At 35.8% G+C, this 20,055-nt stretch overlaps 1 protein-coding gene across 2 annotated transcripts in view; it reads left to right on the forward strand.

Moving 5' to 3' along the window:
* The window catches only part of LOC137647098 (eukaryotic translation initiation factor 3 subunit D-like), a 33,896-nt gene extending 15,915 nt beyond the window's left edge, over nucleotides 1-17,981 (forward strand). Inside the window, exons 8-12 of one of the 2 annotated variants that reach the window (XM_068380324.1) lie at nucleotides 1,680-1,868; nucleotides 5,427-5,593; nucleotides 10,473-10,665; nucleotides 11,098-11,231; nucleotides 17,758-17,981. In XM_068380324.1, the coding sequence (XP_068236425.1) occupies nucleotides 1,680-1,868; nucleotides 5,427-5,593; nucleotides 10,473-10,665; nucleotides 11,098-11,196 (648 nt within the window). In that variant the 3' untranslated portion in view covers nucleotides 11,197-11,231; nucleotides 17,758-17,981. The remainder of the gene's footprint in view (nucleotides 1-1,679; nucleotides 1,869-5,426; nucleotides 5,594-10,472; nucleotides 10,666-11,097; nucleotides 11,232-17,757) is intronic. The other variant, XM_068380325.1, reaches the window with a different exon arrangement.
* Nucleotides 17,982-20,055: the final 2,074 nt, after the last annotated feature.

Here is a 20,055-nt window from a genome sequence, read left to right on the forward strand (position 1 = left end):
TTTTCTTCCAAAATAACCCAGTCTCATCACAATTAAAGACTTGTTGTGCGATCAAATTTTGTTCATTTATGTACCGATCGAATTCCCCCACGTATTTATCGGCTGCAATTTGATCCGAACTAGCTGCCTCCCCATGCCTAGTAACACGATGAATACCTGTTCTATTACGAAACTTTTCAAACCAACCCCTGCTCGCTTTAAATGTAAATGAATCACTTTCACTGGTACTCGGACTTTTCTTCACTAATTCTTCATAGATATGCAACGCTTTTTCACAAATGAACGCTTCACTAACACTTTCCCCGGCCAACTGTTTTTCTTTAATAAATATTAAAAGCAACTTTTCCATCTCCTCAATCACTTGTGGCCTTTGCTTAGTTACCGCCGTAACTCCCGTTGCAACATTCGCCTTCTTAATCATTTCTTTATGCTTTAAAAACGTAGAAATGGTCGACTTTGCCATTCCGTATTCTACCGCTAAATCGGACACTCGTACACCATTCTCATATTTCGCTATAATTTCCTTCTTCAACTCGATCGTTGTTCGCACTGTTTTCCTCTTCTCCTTCCCCTTAACACTCATTACTTTCTTGGGACTCATTATGAAAGCTAAAAAAGCAATTAAAAGCACTGAAAATCACTAAATCACAACGAATGCTGATCGCGCGTTGTCTGAGTGACGCTCTCGAGAGAACTGATGCTTCCCGAACAAGCGAGAGTGGCCGAGATGGCGCGATCATCACAAAGCCCATGCGGTCGTCACGTGTTCGGCTGGTCGAGTACCGAATTTTTGGTCGAGCACCGCAGCAAAAATTTCTCGAAAATTTTGGTCGAACTCCGAATTGTTCGAGTATAGAGTCGTTCGACTACCGAGGTATCACTGTATATATATTTGGGTTTTGTTATGATATAACTGTCAAAAACTCCAAGCATATACGCTGTAAACTTTATTATTTCTGGTCTCTACCCACCACCATGGGTGTGAATCAGCTATTATATATTCACCGGCTAAGTTAAATATTTAAAAATATTTTAATTATAAAATAAATTTTTGAATATACTTACCCGGTGAATATATAAATTAAAGGCCCCCCCCTTCCTCCCCGATAGAGACCCAGCGGGATGAGAAGAATTGGAGCTGTTTACATGTATATGCGGTATCTGGCCGATAGTTGGCGCTGGTGGGCACACCCGCAACCTTCATAGCGATCGCTCGCGAGTTTTTGTGTTTTTCTGTTGAGCCGCCGGAGCAGCAGCTATTATATATTCACCGGGTAAGTATATTCAAAAATTTATTTTATAATCAAAATATCATTTTAAGCATGGCAGGAATCGTTTGTATAATTCAAACTAGATTTTACTTAACATTTTTAATACGTGATAATGAATTTGTTGCCATTTTCTTGTAATGATTGAAAGTTGCTAATTCAAACTTGATTTTATTTAACATCTTTATATATATGATAATGAATTTCTTGCTATTTTCTTGTATGACACTCAATATTAACAGTTTAATGATTGAAATTTGCTTATTCCTAAAGAATGAATAAGTACAGAATTGGTAAAAGCTACTGTAGTCTTTTGTATGTAATATCCAATGCACTTTGTGAAATTTTTAGTTTCTGTTTCATTGTCGGTGGCAAATGACACTCAAATGGAAACTTATTTCCTATTTCTAGGATGGTAACCGTCACAAGTTTGAACATGATAATCCATTTTTGGATGAAGAAGAAGATGATGAAGTTGCCCCTGTGGGGTATCGGTATCGTAAATGGTCTCTGGGTAACGATATTCACCTTGTTGCACGCACAGAGCACGATGCTGTTCAGTCGGCACCAAACAATGAAATTCATTTCATTAATATGAAGGTTAGTACAGTATATAACTTTTTTATTTCATTGTATTTAATGTCCTTCGTACATTAATCCTGCAGAACTTGGTAATTGTGCTTTCATTTTCTCTGAAAGATATCTTTCCTTCAAAATTCTGATCTACCACATGCTTTGGAATTTTTTTCTTTTTTTATCTAGTAATTCTTTCTAATATATATTATATTTGCATAAAAATAAATGGTTGTAGATGATGATCACTCTTGACAATGATGATTGTTATTTCCCTGGATCCTAGGTTTGGAAGAAAATATTTTTTCTACGATTCCCCTGATGTTTATACTGCATCTGTACGTTAAAAAAAATATTTTCTTATGATTACCCTGATGTTCATACTGCATCAGTTTCTGGGAAGCTTGATTTGTCAACTTAAAACTTTGAAATTTTTCTATTTTCTTTCTTTCTGATATATTGGTGCCTCTAGTGCCGGGTATAGCAATGCGACCAACTAGCATCAACAGAAAATAATATGCTTAGTATGTATTGCCTCAGTCTGAAAGTTGCTCTGGTGGTGTTCAGAAGTGCATTCCAGATTGTTGGTATTTATTTTATTTTACTTTTTAGTGGCTTAAAGATATCTTCTCCCAGAATTGCGACGGAGTCCTGTTCATAATTCTGATTATAGTATACTGTAATGCCTTCTTAACACCATTATTGCATTTCAGTTTTTACCCTTGTATTTGATATTCCTGGTCATTTGTACAATTATTTTTCTGTATGGGTTGTGAGAATATCATAGTAAGAGTTGGTTATGGCTAAAAAAGTTTGAAGGTTCCTGTTTATGGGAATAGTTTACAAGTGATCATGATCCGCACTTTCTTTGTCTTGTGGTGTGGGTCAATTTTGTAATGAGAGAACCTTGTGATGAATCTGAACTGTGAAGGCCTTGCTGCTCCTCTTTGAAAAAGTATGTTTCATGGCTGCAGATTAGATTAGGAGTTCAGAGCGTAAAATAAGCGTATTTTGGGGATGGCTAGGGTAGTTGATAAGAGGGGATGGTGATAATGCCAGTCCAGCCTCTAACTGCTACAGCCCTAACAAGTCTAGCTTTGATATCCCTCTTGCTAAAATTTAAACAACCACTTATTCCTTGTGCCTAAAAGGTAGTCCTGATCATAATATCACTGCTCTTGATGAAGTAAGAGCCCCTAAACAACCTTTATTAAGTAAGTGGATTTTTTGGCAAATCATGATTCCATTAGGTCAAAATGTTTGCTTTTAAAATTAATCTTTTAAAGGTTTGGTTAAAACTGTTTGGTTGCATCATGTTTCAAATGGCAGTGTGCAACATTTGCTCGTAAGTTTGGTCACTAGCTCATCACATACTCTTTGTCTCTTATTAGGTAAATTTAGGGTCAAGTACCTCTCTTGCCAAAGTGAGTCCCTTTAAACAAATGAGCATCAGTTCCCAATAAATTAAACAAATGAACAACAGTTCCCAATGAGATAATCAAACAAACAATAGTTCCCAATGAGATAAACAAACTAACAACAGTTTAGTAATATCTTGGAAAATCCTTTAGATATAGAGGAAGAAGAATCAGATTAGGTATCTCCTTTTAGTCTTTAATGCATCGTATTTCTGAAAGATATCCAAACAAGTTATTGAAGATAAACTAGGATGTTGATTATTCTGAGGTGTCAGGAATAACTACTTCCAAGACGACTTAAGACATCTGAATTTTTGCAGTTTGTTTTAGTTAAGATAGACAATCATTAAACCAAATAGAAAGGCTGGTAATTATTATTATGATTCTTACAAGCTAAGCTACAACACTATTTGAAAAAGCAAGATGCTATAAGCCCAAAGACTCCAACGGGGGAAAGTAGCCCAGTGATGAAAGGAAACAAGGAAATAAAACGCTACAAGATAAGTAATAAACAGTCTATATAAAATAAACTAAGAAGAGTAACAACATTAAATTAGATCTTTCATGTATAAATTATAAAAATTTCAAAGAAATAACATAGAACAGTATTCCTGAGTGTACTCTCAAGCAAGGGAACTCGTATACAAGACCATGCAAGGGCATGGTACAGAGGCTATGGCACTACCCAAAGACTAGAGAACATTGGTTTGATTTTGGAGTGTTTTTTTCCTAGAAGAGCAGCTTACCATAGCTAAAGATTCTCTTTTATCCTTAACAAGAGGAAAGTTGCCACTGAACAATTACATTGGAGTAGTTAACCCCTTGAGCAAAGAAGTATTGTTGGCTAATCTCAGTGTTGTCAGGTGTATGACAACAGAGGAGAATGTGGAAAGAATAGGCCAGACATGTTAGGTGTATGAGTAGGCAAAGACAAAATGAGCTGTAACCAGAGAGAAGGATCCAATGTAGTACTATCTGACCAGTCAAAAGACCCAATAACTCCTCAGCGAAGGTATCCCAATGGGCGGCTGGTGCCCTTGCCAACCTACTACCTGTTAGTTTTAGTGTTGAACCCTTCTATCACTCAAGACGGATGAGTTGCCCAATCTAGTTTTGAATTACGATATGATGTCTTCCCTTGAGCCCATCACCAAACTATATAAAGTATAAGTTGAATTTTGAAAAACCTATAAATTACTGACCTATTGGCACCAATTAAAGTTCTTAAGGAATCAAAGTTAGAGGTGTTGTAAAGATGTTGAAGAAACGACATTGATAATCTCTTGGTATCGCTTGAAATTTTGCAAGGCATCAAGGTTAGTAGTATTAGATAGACTACTTGCTCCACAGCTGTAGGGATCTTATCGTTATCCAGAAAAGGTGCCTAAGTCTAGAGGGAAGACTTTAAAATATGCTTCTGAGCATCAGTAGCACATTTGATAAGAGACAAAGTAAATATCTTTTTAATTATTAGATTCAAATTAGTAACTTCAGAAATTGTTAATTATACTTCTCACAATGACTATGGATCAATTTATTTTGGGAAGAGGTTACCCCTATAATTAAATGAAAGCATTTCTGGAATTCTTACTTATGCATCTCCAATGACTGAAAACTTTTAGTCTACCAAACGTCATATCATGAATTCATGTAACGTCTCTTGTTTGATGCTGAGGCTCTATCAGACATTGCTGTTGCTTAGAAACTTATGGAAGGTGACTGTTCATTGGAATAGATTTGCTTTTTGTATTGTTATAATTGATTCTGCTTTTTAATTCCAACTGATTAATAATGTCTGAAAATTAAGGATGGAATTGGGTAAATGTTCATTCCTGTATTTGCTGGGACATGGCAAAATATATTAAAGGAACTAGAACTTGATTCATTCTAATTGAGTGTCCTTATATTCACGTACAGTATGATACTCCTCTCTTGTGTCAGTATAAACTTTACTGGGTGTTATTAGAAACTCATTCTTGAGGGAGTGGGCAATGACCTGACCAAGTTGGAAAAGAGCAAAAGGAAACGCAACTGATCTTGGTCTTACCTATGGTTTGTTTTTACTTAGTTAATCAAAGTTATTTGGTAAATTTTGTATAAGTACCTCATTTTATTTATATATTGTTCATAGAATTATATAAGTTAACTTGATATGATTTTGTTTTAGGCACTTAATGAGTGGGATTCAAAGTTCTCTGGAGGAGTCGACTGGCGTCAGAAGCTGGACACCCAGAGGGGTGCTGTTTTGGCCAATGAACTGAAAAACAATGCTTGTAAGCTGGCTAAATGGACTGTACAGGCTATTTTGGCTGGATCAGACCAAATTAAGTTTGGGTAAGTTGTATTTATTTTTTATATTTTCTCGTATTTGCTTTAGACTGTGTTAAGGATTTTTATTCGATTTGTCTTTTCATTTTGAAGTTATCTGGTTTGTTTTTTTGTGTGCATTGTATTGATGAATTTCTCCCTTTATGTCATTGTTGTCAATGTGCAACTTGCTTGTCTCATTTAGCAAATTGTAACCTATTTTTAACTGATAAATGAAAATTTTTTTGTTTAAGATTTCATAATAAATGCTAAAAATAATTACAATCAAGTAAATGACTGAATGTTCTTATAATTCATTGCTTTAAGTTATTAAACATACATAGATGGAAATTTATTCCTACACGTTTTCAAGCTTTGGCTATTCTAATAGGAGTATGCTTTCAGCAAAGCTGAATGCAGCTGTTAAAGCTTAACAAGGTGGCAGTAGTTAGCTGGAGGGCGGGAGGTATGCCCTGCCCACATGATAAGCCACTAAGCTCCCACTTTGCTTTTTCAGCTACCGAATAGTACAGGAATACTCCTGACATTCTCAATGGCTGCTTATTCTTTTAGATAGATTTGTTGGCAGATTGTGTGTAAAAGAAGCTAAGAAGAAGAGGTTGCAGTGGTTTCCTGATAACTGTAGAGGTATTCTCATTCTTTTCCTGGTGGACAGCATTCCTGTTTGCTATTTGTTTCCTCACTTGTGTGGCCTTCTGACAAAGACAACATAATCCCAAAGTTGGTAATCCATAGATATTGATGTGCTCTGTCGGCGTATGAAGTTATTGCCGTGCTGACTGTGAAGTACCTTATGTGAGCTCTTCTAGAGAGGAACAAGTTAAGACAACATCGAGAATGTTAAGGAAGGCCAATGAATAGGTTTTGCATATGAGCGACCCCTACCGTTTCTCTCCCCATGTGAGAGACGGTGCAGTAACAGAAACCTGCCTCTTGAATAACAGCCAAAAACTATTCCATTATGGGAAGGAACGTCAGCGGACTCAACTTTGGGGAGATGATGAAGGCCATCGTCGTTCTTTCTCCTTCCTGGAGGATGTGTCTGTTTTGTGAGAGTGAAGCAATTGGTGTGTTTTGAGATTTGTCCCGTCTTGAAGAAATGTCTGCTCTGTTACTTCCCCCCGATAGAGCTCTGTTATTTCCCCCAATGACGATGACGTTGTCTAAGAAGATCAATAAGGGTAGTTGTGTCTCCCAGACAATCTCTCAGTACATAGCAAGCAGTACTTGGTACAGATTTTCATGTCCTTGTTACCAGCTCTCGGTCTTCTACCCTTGATCCGCATAAACCAGTGAGGACACTTTCACCAAGACAGCTCCATGCGTAAGGGGTTACAGACGCAACATGATTCCAATCACACAGTCTCCACATGCATAGTTTGTACTCGCTCCATCCACAAGGTCTATACGAATACCGACTCAGAATGTACTGTATTGCCGTCCATGCATGCGTGCTAGGTGTTCACGCGTACTGGCAAGGACACACTCTCTTGTGAGTATGCGCAAGATCTCCGCATGTACGGTCTTCAACTGTGCTGCCTTTCATGGGCACCAGGATTCTTGCACACCGAGCTCACATGCTTAGTCTTCACACTTACGGACTTGGAGCGTAGTGCCCTTCAAGTGGACGGACTTGGAAGGTACTGTACCGCCTTTCACGTCCACCTGAGATGCACATCCCCAGACTATTTGTATCCTGAGTATCAACTCTCCACGCACATGTGATCCACTCACTCGGTGTCAATGATTGTTGGATATTAATGTGATATTGTCGATGAGGAGCAGGGTGATATCAGTAGACCGTCTCATCATGTATCTTTTAATCATCGGTCCTGCTGACTGACCCCTCATGCTCTGAGTCCAAGTGCTCTTCGGTCTCCATGCAATAGGACACTATGATCATCATTCAGCACAGGATTGGCCGCTCTCCTTGATCAGGAACCACATGAATGGAATTTTCGCTCATTCATCAGGTGATTGTTACTATAGAGTCTCTATGGAACTAGTACGTCTGTCACCTATTATCTGTTCCTTCTCAGTTTTCCTACCCCACCACATTGGAATCTATCAAAGCTCAAGATCTTCCAGGGCATGATGGCTTCCCACTCTGAGAATTTACCAGATAATCAAGATCTTCCAACTTGTGTGCACCCGATGCATTCGAACAGGTGATTTATCAGGCTTGATCTCAGCACTTGTACAGGTACCAAGATGCTACGTCCGGCTTGCACAGTTGCTGGCAAGGCTCCTCGCCACTGAAAGACAGGCATAAGTGTGATGTTGCTACATGTCATATGGTGCCAGGTTCTCCCATCAGCTCTCCAAAGGCTAAGGCCTTTAGTGCCCAATAACTTTGGAGAGCATATAGGGGCAGAAGCAGTTCAGTCATTGAAGGAGACCAGCCAACACTTTTTTCATACCCTCTTCCTCTACAGGGGATTGCTCTGCTCTTGGACCAGTTAGTGCAAACTTGTGGGAGAAAGGACTCTTTGAAGAACTTTGAGAATTATCGAGCCTACGGTACCTGGCCTAGTCTGATAACTTATGAAGGTAAAGATCTTTAAGACTTAATTTAATATTAACGAGTTTGTTGCACTCATTTGTGTCAATGACAGAGAGGCCTTTTCCTCACGGGCTGCTCCCTAGCAATCACTACAGTAATATTAGATGTTTATAGTCAGCAACCAGCATTCTCCTGAATTTATTGTTTCATTGGAGCAAGAATAATGGACGATCTAACTGGTAGCTGCATGATTATCCTCATTGTGGGACCTCCTCTCTTGGGAATCTGTCGTCCAAAGAAGTATCTGGGAAAGGGATGGGGCACCCATCTGAGTATCCTACGTGTCTCAGGATATAACCCACGGAAGGAGGCTTACTCTTGGGAACCTGACAATACAGAAAAGATATTTGCAAGCTTTATCTAAGCAGGAGGATTGTTTGAGCTAATGCATTCAATTGACAAGGCCGTTGTGTGATGTTTAATTGTGATCCCTACATCATTACTCTACCTGCTCTCCATTCAGTAGGATGGGAGTTTTCAGAATTTTGCTTCCTGTTGCCAGTCTGTCGACAGCGTTCGAGGACACCTTCCAACATCCATAGGAATTCTAGACGCTCTTTACTTTCCACCTATTTTCCAGTTTCATTTATGGCTCAACAGGTGGTTAAAGACATTAATGTTTGGCAAGTGACCACATACTGAATTGTATCCTTGTCTCTTACATGAGCTGGCAAGTCTCTCAGTCGATCCTGCTTTAACCCGTGGGACAAACAGTAGCTAGGTCTTCAACTTGAGACTGTTCTCTACTAGCTTAGCCCTGATGAAGCAAGTGGGACACAATATTACTTTGTGTCTCAAGTCATTCTGAATGATAGATCTCATCATCTTGGTTCAGGAGTTCTTGTTCAGCACCTAGAACCCAGCCATTTATGGCTTTGAGTCCTTCATCTCTTCCTAATAAGAATGACTAGTGGGGAATAGTATGACATGCATTCCTGTCCTAGGAGGACACTGACTTCCTACAGCTACAGAAAGAATAAGAGGGTAAGACCCTGGAACATTTTCTGGCTTTGTGGTGCAATTAGACATGTTTTTTCCTGCAGGCTAGGAGACAAAAGGACCACCCCAAATTTGAGAGCGCGAAGTCACATGTCGAGTCTATTCCAGTTCTCGGGAAGAAAGTATCAGGGATACATTTCTGGTATATAAGAGTCTAGTAATGACAGACAACTTTTTCGCCTATTATCTATATCAGCATATCCATAGGTACTTGGATACCTGAATCCTTGGCCCAGTGGTAGTTTCTTAACAGATTATGTAGCAAACCTAGCTCCTTCCATCTTGTCTTAAGATAGGGTGCAGCAGATGCTGCGTTATTAACTGGATCTGATGCCAGATGCAGGTAAGCAACAAGATAAAGCAATTTTCCTTTATAAATGTTTTATTTAAGGCTCTCCCCCCCCATCCTTGGAGGGGGAGAAGGCTATATGTATGCAAAGCCTCCTCTCATAAGTAACCATACATTCAACTGTCTTATCCTGCACACAAATATAGGCACATCCTTGACTGTCTATCTGTCCTTGGTAGTGACCTCGCCCAACACCTGCCTCATCTTCATGCTCATGTCATTAGGGGGTTAACAGGAGTCATCACTTTCCCTCCTTTAGTCAGTTCCTGGGAAAATGAACCTGCCAGTTGTTTATGGGGACTTCCTACTGCCTGGTAAGTTTCCTATTACATCATACATATACCAAGGCACTTCCCCCAATTTTTGCGGGGTACATACATACATATACCAAAGGCACCTCCCCCAATTTTGGGGGGTAGCCGACATCAAACAAATGAAACAGAAAAGGGGACCTCTCCTCTCTACGTTCCTCCCAGCCTGACAAGGGACTCAACTGAGTTCAGCTGGTCCTGCTAGGGGTGCCACAGCCCCCCTCCCCCTTATCCTATTAAAGGTCAAAATTTGTATTTTGTGTAGAAATAAATCACAAAGTCTTTAAAAGTAATTTGTATTTTTCCTATCCACTGTACAGTATACAAACCCGAGTCTTAACTTGCACTGCTTTCCTCAAACACCACGCAGCTCCTAGGTTTTAGTTCATAGAGGGAACTCAGTGGCATGTCGGATAGGTTGGGCCTTCCTGCTACCTCATTAAGTTGTAATAGCCATATCTAGGTTTTCTGAAAACATAATTGTATTAAAGGACTTTGATTTGTATAGCTAGGTAAAATACATTACTTAAAAAAATTTATATTTATGTCTATTAGGGAGTAATACAAAAGTAATTTCCCTTTACTGTACATTGAAAATATTCTTAGAACTAAATTTCTATATAATCATCAAAGATTTAAAAGGAATATAATTTTTTCCTACAGTTATGTCTCTCGTATGAATGTCCGTGACTCTACGAAGCACATGATTCTAGGAACCCAGCAATTTAAACCTATGGAATTTGCCAACCAGATTAACCTGAGTATGGATAATGCTTGGGGCATATTGAGGTGTATCATAGACATTTGTATGAAGCTTCCAGATGGCAAGTACCTCATCATGAAGGATCCTAATAAGGTTAGTTCTTAGAAAGAGTTTTGTTGTATGTATAAATGTTGTAGAAGATGATAGGAGGGGGAGAAGATGGGAGACAAAGGAAAATATTGATTTATTAATGATTTTGATTGACTTTTCATTTAAGGATAATTAGGTATTGGTATCTATTTGGTAATTTCACTCCTTGATTAGAAAGGGATAGAATACAACTGCATTTAATTTGAATTTGCCATAGATATAACAAATGAATGGTCTTTGTTTCCAAGAAGGTGAATGAATTTTTTTACCATGAATTTGTTTTATTATTTGTTAGCCATTACAATTTAAATAAATACAAGAAATATATTTGTTATTCCCTAAACACACACACACACACACACACTTTTTTTTTTTTTTTTTTAGTTGTCAATAATTTTTTTTTTTCCTAATTATTTTTTAATCTTTCCCAAACAGGCAATGATCCGTCTTTATGACATCCCAGATAACACCTTTGAATCTGAGGATGAAGATAATGAGAAGCAAGGGGACGGTGAGGGTAAGCAAGCTTCTTGAAAGAAAACGCTTATTTTTATAAGAGTTTTAGCTATGTAAGTTAACGGCTGGTTCCTGTTGTCTGCTTACAGTATGCTCGCTCTAATTATTGGGGATTAGCTGTCTTAAGGTTGTTCTTGAATTTGAAGTACAGTAAATGGAAATAGTAGATGGTCAAAGATTTCTTCATTTCGATTATGTACTTTCAGTAGGAGTTTGTTCTTTCAGTTTGATTTCATATTTAGTGGAAAATTTGTAGTTTGCAGTAGCCTCTTGCAATTTGTCTTTCCTTGTTACAGTTTGTAAAAAATATATGTTCTTGATGAATCTTCATTATTGAATCATCTAACCCAGTAGTTTTATTGAAACCCCCTTATAATTTGTGAGCAGGCGTTTAAATCTTCAAACAAAAAACTTTGGATGCGCATTGTGAGCTTGTCCCGTTTTAATTTGTAATTCAAGTGACTTGAAAATAGTTATTGCTCTAGGATTTTATGAATAGGAATTGTTTAGGGGTATTAAAACAAGTAATTTGAACTTCCGATCAGTATCTTTGCACCGATTAGGACCATGCATATTTTCTAGGTTATTATTCATTTATATTTGAAAAACTAGTTCTGCATATTGCTAACACTTATTACACTCACATTCTCAAATCTTGAAGGCTTTATGAATTAGTAATTACATTGCTAAACTTGATTTGAATGGATTTTTGGCTATACAATATTTCTAATACACTATATGTGTATGTGAATTTGTCTAGATAACTTATCTTTTCATATTTTACTTGAAACCGTATGTCTTGACTCTGAAGGAAAGGCATCTCTCATTGTTTTGGTGTTTATGTGCCTTCCTTGGTTATTGGTGTTCATTGGCAAGCCTCTCTCCAAGTGATGTGGTTATTGTTGTGTAAAAATCATTGCTTGACAGTAATTGAAAGGAATTAAGGATAGTTCAGCAAATGTGAGTTTGTTAGAGGCTTTGCAGTTTGTCAGTCGTGGTAGATCCAAATATAACTTTCTATGATGATTGAAAATTTCTCCCTACTGGAATCTGTCAGACTTTTCTAATGAAGAGGATTAATTTTTAGGGAATATAGTAATTTTCTTTAGACACATTTTTCCCAGGGATCATCATAAATTAGGTCCTGATACTGACTTATTTGTTTCCAGTCTTACAAGAAGATAAAGGAGTCAGTGTAGCATTGTAATGTTTTGGATTTTTTTTTATACTTTATTAAGATTATTTAATGTTAAATAGTCATTTCCATTTATACCTTGACATCTGCTTTGCATGACAAACATGTAATAAAGATGTTTTCAACTACAATAGGCTGTGAATTTAAAGTCAAGAACAAAATTTAATGTTAATAATTTTTCTGCTTTGCTGGCCTACTAACATATATTGTATTGTCTAACATATTCTTTAATTAGTTTAACATAAACTGTTTCATTAGCACAAAAGTGGTGTATTTGTTTAAGCATCTTTTATTTGTGCTGTTGTTACAGTTCATTGTAGCAAACAAAGTAGTACTGTAATATACTAATAGTTACTAATATAATCTTGGATGGCATGTGATTTATTTATCTAAGTTTAATTTCTTCCGTATAAGTTGTATCTGGAATTTGACAATTGTTATTTTAAGTTTGGTACACTTTGTAATGCATAGATTAAAATTTGCATACTCTACAAAGTTTGGATAGAAATTACTACCAGCTCCCCGAAGCTCATCTACTAGCTGCTGTAAGACATGTCAGAATCTTGAGAAGATCTTTTGTCAAAAGTATAGAAATCATTGTTAGAGAAGCTTTATAGAAACTGTTTGGCATTGACTAATTTTTGTAAATTGAATCAATCATTTATTTGGTAACCTTTTTTTTAATAATAGAATTATTAAAGAAATTTCAAATTCCATCATTTAATTTTTAAAATAAAGGAATATTATACAGTATGTAGACTTTTCTTTTTGGTTGATACAAGTTTCATGTTAACAAAAAGATAATGTTCGTTAATTTTTTTGTGTATAGAGGAAATGAAAATTTAGTGCCAGAGCCAATGAAAAAACTTTATAAGCCCATGCTGCTTACCTTACTGTACATTTGCAATTTGAAGTTGGAAGTGATTTAATAAAGACTCCTTTTGTGCTTACTCTTCTTGTATTCAAATATTGTGTTTTTAAAAGGGCTATTGAATCCATGAAAACTATAGTTAGAAAAATTCTCTGGTACAGTACTTGATAGGAATAATTTAAAACTAATACTCTATAAATGTCATCCTTTTTATGTGATCATAAAGGGAAGTAAAGATGCCAATAAAGCAGGTAATATGCAACTCACGGGTAACCATTCTCATTGGTGACTATTTAACATTTCTAAAGATGTTCATCTTTGATAAAGCTGAGATGTGGATAGTTAAGTCTGACAAAAATTGAAGAAAAGTGTCCATAGGACTGTAGCATACTATGCATCAAAACAAAACCTTTTTCATGGTAGAAGTAATTCTGTCCCATCTTTGTGCTAGTCACTCATTCACCCATGGATATTTTATGACTTGCCCTTCATGACCCAATTCCTGTATGCATAGAATACCTGTCAGCATTGTCAAATACATTTTATATGAAAGTGCAAACTTCAAACTACAGCTAATGTGAACTTTGGAAATGAAGCAATAAAGGGAATTTTGTCAGACATACATTTGCAGTACTTTTCAATTTGAAGAAGTTATAATTTAATGTCAAAACACATCAAGATGTTTTAAACATTTCAATACGTCAAAAATTTTAATGCAGGAGCAAATCAAGATTTAGGATTATTGAAGTTTTATTTAATGCTAGAGCTAAACCCTTTTTGTCTAGCCTTATTAAAGTTTAAAAATGTTCTTCCTGTATGGGGAAATACTTTTTACTATTTGGTGGATCATTAAGTATGGTCAGTATCATGATTGCTGAGGTGGAATATTGTATATATAATCCATCAGCCTTCTATACAGATGTTGATGTTCAACTGTATTGGGTAACTTGGAATGCGAAAGGAAAGAAGTTTACTTTATTTTAGGTTACATTTTCATAATGTAACAACGGGTAAACTCGACATAAGGTAATGCTGCTTCAGATACGTTTTATTTTGGGAAAAGAGAATGGAATTGGTAACTAAATCCCCTATTGTAGTTGAAGTCCTGGTTAAATCAAGATGGGGGAGTTGGAAAAAGGATTTAGCATTTGCCTCCTAAAGGACAAACTTATGAATCAGTTGTGTGATGGAAAGAAGCCTCCTTTATTCCGAAAGAACAGTTGTCAAGATGATACCTAAGGTTTCTCTACTTTACGTTAGGTAAACAAATGTTAAGCCCCAAAATTTGTAGCAATATTCAAAATGGGAAAAAGATAGGTTGTGGCCTAAAATTTAAAATTTCAGCCAAGAATTTACCCACATGTAAAAAAGAAGAGCACATCTAAAGATTTTACCAGTAGTATTAGTTAGAACAATAAAAAGATTTTGAGTAACCAGAGCACCCAAGATTTTTCTATAACAGAATTGAGGTTTTCCATCACATTTCCATTAAGGGTAATCATGAGTTGGGTGGAAAATTAAACTCAAATATTTAGAATTTAATTATAATAACCCTCATTCAAAGAACTTAAGGTGAAGGAAAGTACTTTTAATATGTATGTGTTATGGAGGTAATGTACAGGTAATATTGGTTGCTATAGAAAGGTATGTTAAATGCTCTTCATAAAGTGGATAGAAAGTGAAAAAGACAGGCAGAACATTACAAGAGAGGGGAATGACAGCAGATACACATTAAGATAAAATGCTAGAAATAATAGTGGAGGTTTTAAGGTAGTGATTGAGAAATTGCTCTTCATATTTTCTTTCAGTAGATATGCAGGAGTCATGTTACAGAAGAAAAAAAAATAGCCATTGTGTACTATTTAGTTATATTATTTGTGACCCCTTAGTTGTTCGTTTCATTTCACCTCTTGCTGTGCATTGTAGGTATTATTTAGGTGTCAGCAGCTTCCTTACCTTTATATCTTTCTACTGAATCTCTGTTTTGGTTTCCTTTTTTTCCAATTTGCAGTCCAACATATTTTGAACTGACAAAGTGTAAATGCAAAGTTTTCTCCAGTTCCAATTGGGAGCTAAATGGCTTCACAAGCCCTAGCTTAGGCCTACAGTATGTTGTTATTTATAAATCTAATTCAATGCTTAGAATTTGTTCCAGTTCTAGTCTCATTTAAGAGTTTTAATGACTTATAAATACTTTATTAATGGTTTCTGTGGTTATGACTCCAAGCACAGAATAGTCAAATTCCCAGCAAAGGAATTTTTTGAGTGTGATACCTACTTTCCTTTTCATTGTATTTTCTCTTCATACTGTATTTTATTCTCGGAACCTTTTGTGTTCAGATTATTTTAATGACAGTAAATGTCCCTCACCTTATATTATAATTGTAGTGTAAAATATATATCATGCAATAGACGAAAAATTTTAAAACAGCCATTTTCTAGTTGGTATAGTTGGGAAGTGATGAACTTGTTCCTCCTTGGGTTTGGAGTTCTAGTGGCTAAGAAAAATGCCTAATTTCTTTCCCTGTTATGGATTATCAAGGTTACCGGTAGAAATAGTACCTAGAAAATAATCTATTGAAAGTCCATATCATAATCCTTGTGAATGTGGCTAGTAAATTTATATCCCCTTATGTTTTGTAACAGATATAGTTAGATATTATTGTATAGTTATACCTTATTGAAGCTGTTTGGAGCTTGATAATTTTCAACTTTGATTTGCTATTTGTGAAGAATAGAGGGAAAATGAATAAATTTTTCACGTTCTTCACATATACAGTTGTAATGCTTAAACATTCGATAGTAAAAATGCCAAACCGTTGAATGAGTTACTATATTACCAATGAAATGGGGCAGCTGTATGTTGTTTATAGGTCGTCAGGCGTGTTTTTGGACAAGCAGTTAGTGTTAGGTCACAAACATTGGAACTTAATTGATAACATCCCAAGTGATGTTATACTACATTTTATGTCAACTGCTAGAATAATTTTTATAGTTCTATGATGCCACCTCCCAAATCCCAGTTCCCATTTGTGTATAATACTGTATCCGCTATTTTCAACCAAATAAGTTTTTAGTTTTATAAATCATTTTGGTAATTAGTAGTTTAGAATTTTGGCTTTATGGTCCAGACAAATTGCCATAACTCTGAAGGGGTAGTGCCATCAATGCTTTTTTCATGGTGCAATGTAGGCATTACCAAAGAATCTCTGCAGTATCTTTTTTTGCCATAACTATACCCAATTGTTAACTATCTACTTTATCTGTTTGCAATTCCTTCTGTCTTCCTATATCTTTCGCTTCGTAGTGCAGCGTAATTATCCTCCCCGAGCTGCACTTTGACTGTGAATAACCTTGTTGATCCCAATGCCAAGCGTTATCATTCAAATTCTATCGATCTAATCCAGACTCCCAAAACTTTTTGTATATAGTATATTTGCATACATTTATTGATAGCCCACACCTTCTTTTGGGCAAAATGATCTCTGAGGGAACATTCTATTTAGGTTACACATTGTATTAATACAGTACTTTACTACTGCACTACTTATGATTCAGTAAGTGTTACTTTAATATGAGTGACGTACTGTACTGTAAATGAAAGCCAGTTGTCTCAATCTTGTATAAAGCAACTTTCCTGGATTCTGAAACAGTATTTTTTATCAAGTTAAATGTATTGACAAATGTTCAACTTTGATTGAGGATGCTTCAAAACCATTGTCTCCTGTTTTATTTGCTGTGGCATTGTTATAGCCTCTTAACGCCTGCTGGAAGCTCCGTCAGTTTTGAAAGTTTGTTCCTACGGTCGTAATATGTATGGGAATACCTTTAGTCAAGATGGAAGTATGTGTTATTTAATCTTTAGCGTACTTTTGAAATTTTAACTGAATATGTTATGCCATATTATCATACTATTATATACTAAAAAATAATCCCTATTCAATTATGCAATCTTTCTGGTTCCTTCATCATGAATTTGACTCCTATAGATAATGATATAGATAGGAAAGACAGGTGAGTGAATAGTTTACTAATACCACGTTTTAGTCTTTGTTTAATGTTGTAGGGTAGTTGGTTGTTCAGTATTTTCTTTTGTAGAATGTTCTTCTGATTTTTAATTTTGTTATATTTTCTATTTATGCTTCTACTCACATTAGATAAATTTGTATCTAAGGATGCATGGTTAAGGCTCAAAATGTGATTTTCAAAAACTGCTTTCTTGATAGTCAGCTTAAAAGTATTGAATACTGTTATGTAAAAGTAATTCTTGATAATTGGAAATGAAATATGCAGTTTGAATATTGACTTGGACTTTATTTAAAAGTAAAGTTTCTTATAAATTGAATTTAGATTAAATTCCTTGATTGAGAACCCCAGATTTATTTTGAATGCATATATGTTATCATAACTAATGTTTTGTTTGATGTTAATAATTGTTGAAAAAGTAGCTGGTTTAGTTAGTGTATTTAAGCTTTTCATATACTTTATTTATTTTGCTATTTTTGCATTGTAGGTGAAGACTGAGAGCATAGCCCTCACTGGTGAAAGTGACCCAGTAGCAGCTCCTGAGGTTGTCCCCATCTCTCGGACCAAAATCTATATCAGCTGTTGTCTTGATTAAATGGCCTTTTCTGTTTCTTGTGATTGACATTGGTTTTTTAACAGGTGCTTGAATTTACTTTTCTTTGTTGTTCTTAAAACACTGAAAATTTTTCATTAAAGGAGCTGTTATTGAAATGTATGTGATTTCATTTATTCCATTTTTTACTTTAAGAGGAGAAAATTGTTTATTTTCAGTGTGGCCTTAGTTGTTTGCTCTTTGCATTTTTTCCTGTTTTATTCACTTGCTTTATTATAAATGTTAATGTTTTGTTGCTTATTCAACTTGCATTATGAAAAAAAATAGTTTTATTTGTCTAGTCCAAATTGTTACCATTCATTGTGAGATCTCTTTCATTAGGATATAGACTTTTTTAATAAAATATTATTGTAGTTTTAACTTACTCTAACTAGACTCCATAATAGAATATTATTTTAATGAATCTTCCCTATTGCATATAAGCTGTATGCTTTCAATACAAGCTGATTGACAAGGAGTATAGTATAGAGTTTAAGAGAGGATTTAAACTAGCCTTTGTAGTCGGTAGTCCTCAATTTTACCACCGGGAGGCATGCAAAAGCATTTTTTTTTTATAGCCTTGTCTTACATGTCAGCAAGTAGTATTGTTCCAACCAAGTGTGTTGAGGCTCTTCCGTGCAGTTACTTTGGACAATTGGTTCAGTATTAAGTTCTTTTCTTAATGCATTCAGTGTCTCTCCTCTTTAACTGCATAATTCTTGTATTGTGTCTGCAAAAACCAAAACCACCTGATCATAACATAGGCTACATTATGATCTGCATTCCAGATGTGTAACCTGGATAGGTAAAATTCTTATTATAGATAATTGTTGTTAAGAATGTCATCATGTAGTCTCATGTGTTAGTTATATGGTTAGAAGAGAGTGAGATTAGGTTGTTTTATGGAACATAACAAATGTGAATTGGCTAAACCTTTTATTTGTGGTCTTAAAGCTTATCTCATAACTGTCCTCATTCTCTACCTCTTGTCACCTATACAGTACTATATTTCCGTCAAGGATTAAACAGTCCCTTTGCATGGTGATTTTGCATTGCTTAGGGTCAAAGTAAAGAAAATATCAGCATTTTATCCAAATCACTCCTTATTGATATTTCGTGCCCCACTTTGAATGAGGTCTATTTCACACCCTGCATTTGCCTATTCTTTCCATAGCCAATTAGAGTCGAGAGCATGGTAGAAACTGCCATCCTATTGACTGGCCACTGGCTTTTATCTTTGCTTTTCATGCATCAGCCCCATCCACCTCTCCACATGCACCTAGCTTTGTTGCTAATGTAGCCTCTATTCCTGCTCTTATGAGAAAGGGGATGGTAGCCCCGCCTTTAGAGAATATTTTATATATGTAGATCCTAGCTTCCTCTAACTATTCTTATCAGTTCTCATTTCTCTAGTATGAAGAATTGTGGTTTTTTTATCAACTCTCTTCTTTTAAATCCATGATAATTTCTCCCGTCTATTCTTATCAGTTCTCATTTCTCTAGTATGAAGAATTGTGGTTTTTTTATTAACTCTCTTCTTTTAAATCCATGATAATTTCTCCCGTCTATTCTTATCAGTTCTCATTTCTCTAGTATGAAGAATTGTGGTTTTTTTATCAACTCTCTTCTTTTAAATCCATGATAATTTCTCCCGTTCCTGTCGAGTGCTCTTGCTGCATCTACATCTGCACCCTCTTTTGCAATGTTGCTTGATCTTAACTGCTCCTACTTCTCAATGGCATTCATATTTGTAGTGGCACTGCATGTATTATCTTCAGGCCTTCGTCAGCGTGGATGTCCTCAACCTGTTCTCTAACTTATCCAACTTGGGCTGAGGCTACCTAAGGCAATCTCCATCTTTTATGCCCATGAATTCAAATTTCACTTTCAAGCCATTAACTCAATCAGAAGACTAGTTACTAAAGAAGACAATAGTTCCAAAGTCCGATAATACTATTGCTTTGTCTTTATGCCTGGAAACATGGAGGTATCAAATCTAAGTCTTGTTTCCTCCTCATTCAAGAACTTCGCTGGACGGAATGATGATAGTCTGTCTACTTCAAATGGTGTAAGTTGAAAGGCATGTAGTTAAAGTTATTTTTCTAACATGGATTTGCTAAGTATACTACAATCCCAGCCATTAAAGGTTATATCTTCTGTGCTTAGTCACTGTGCTTTGGATTTATCTAACTG

This window comes from Palaemon carinicauda, chromosome 9, assembly GCF_036898095.1.
Source record: "Palaemon carinicauda isolate YSFRI2023 chromosome 9, ASM3689809v2, whole genome shotgun sequence".
Lineage (NCBI taxonomy): Eukaryota > Metazoa > Arthropoda > Malacostraca > Decapoda > Palaemonidae > Palaemon > Palaemon carinicauda.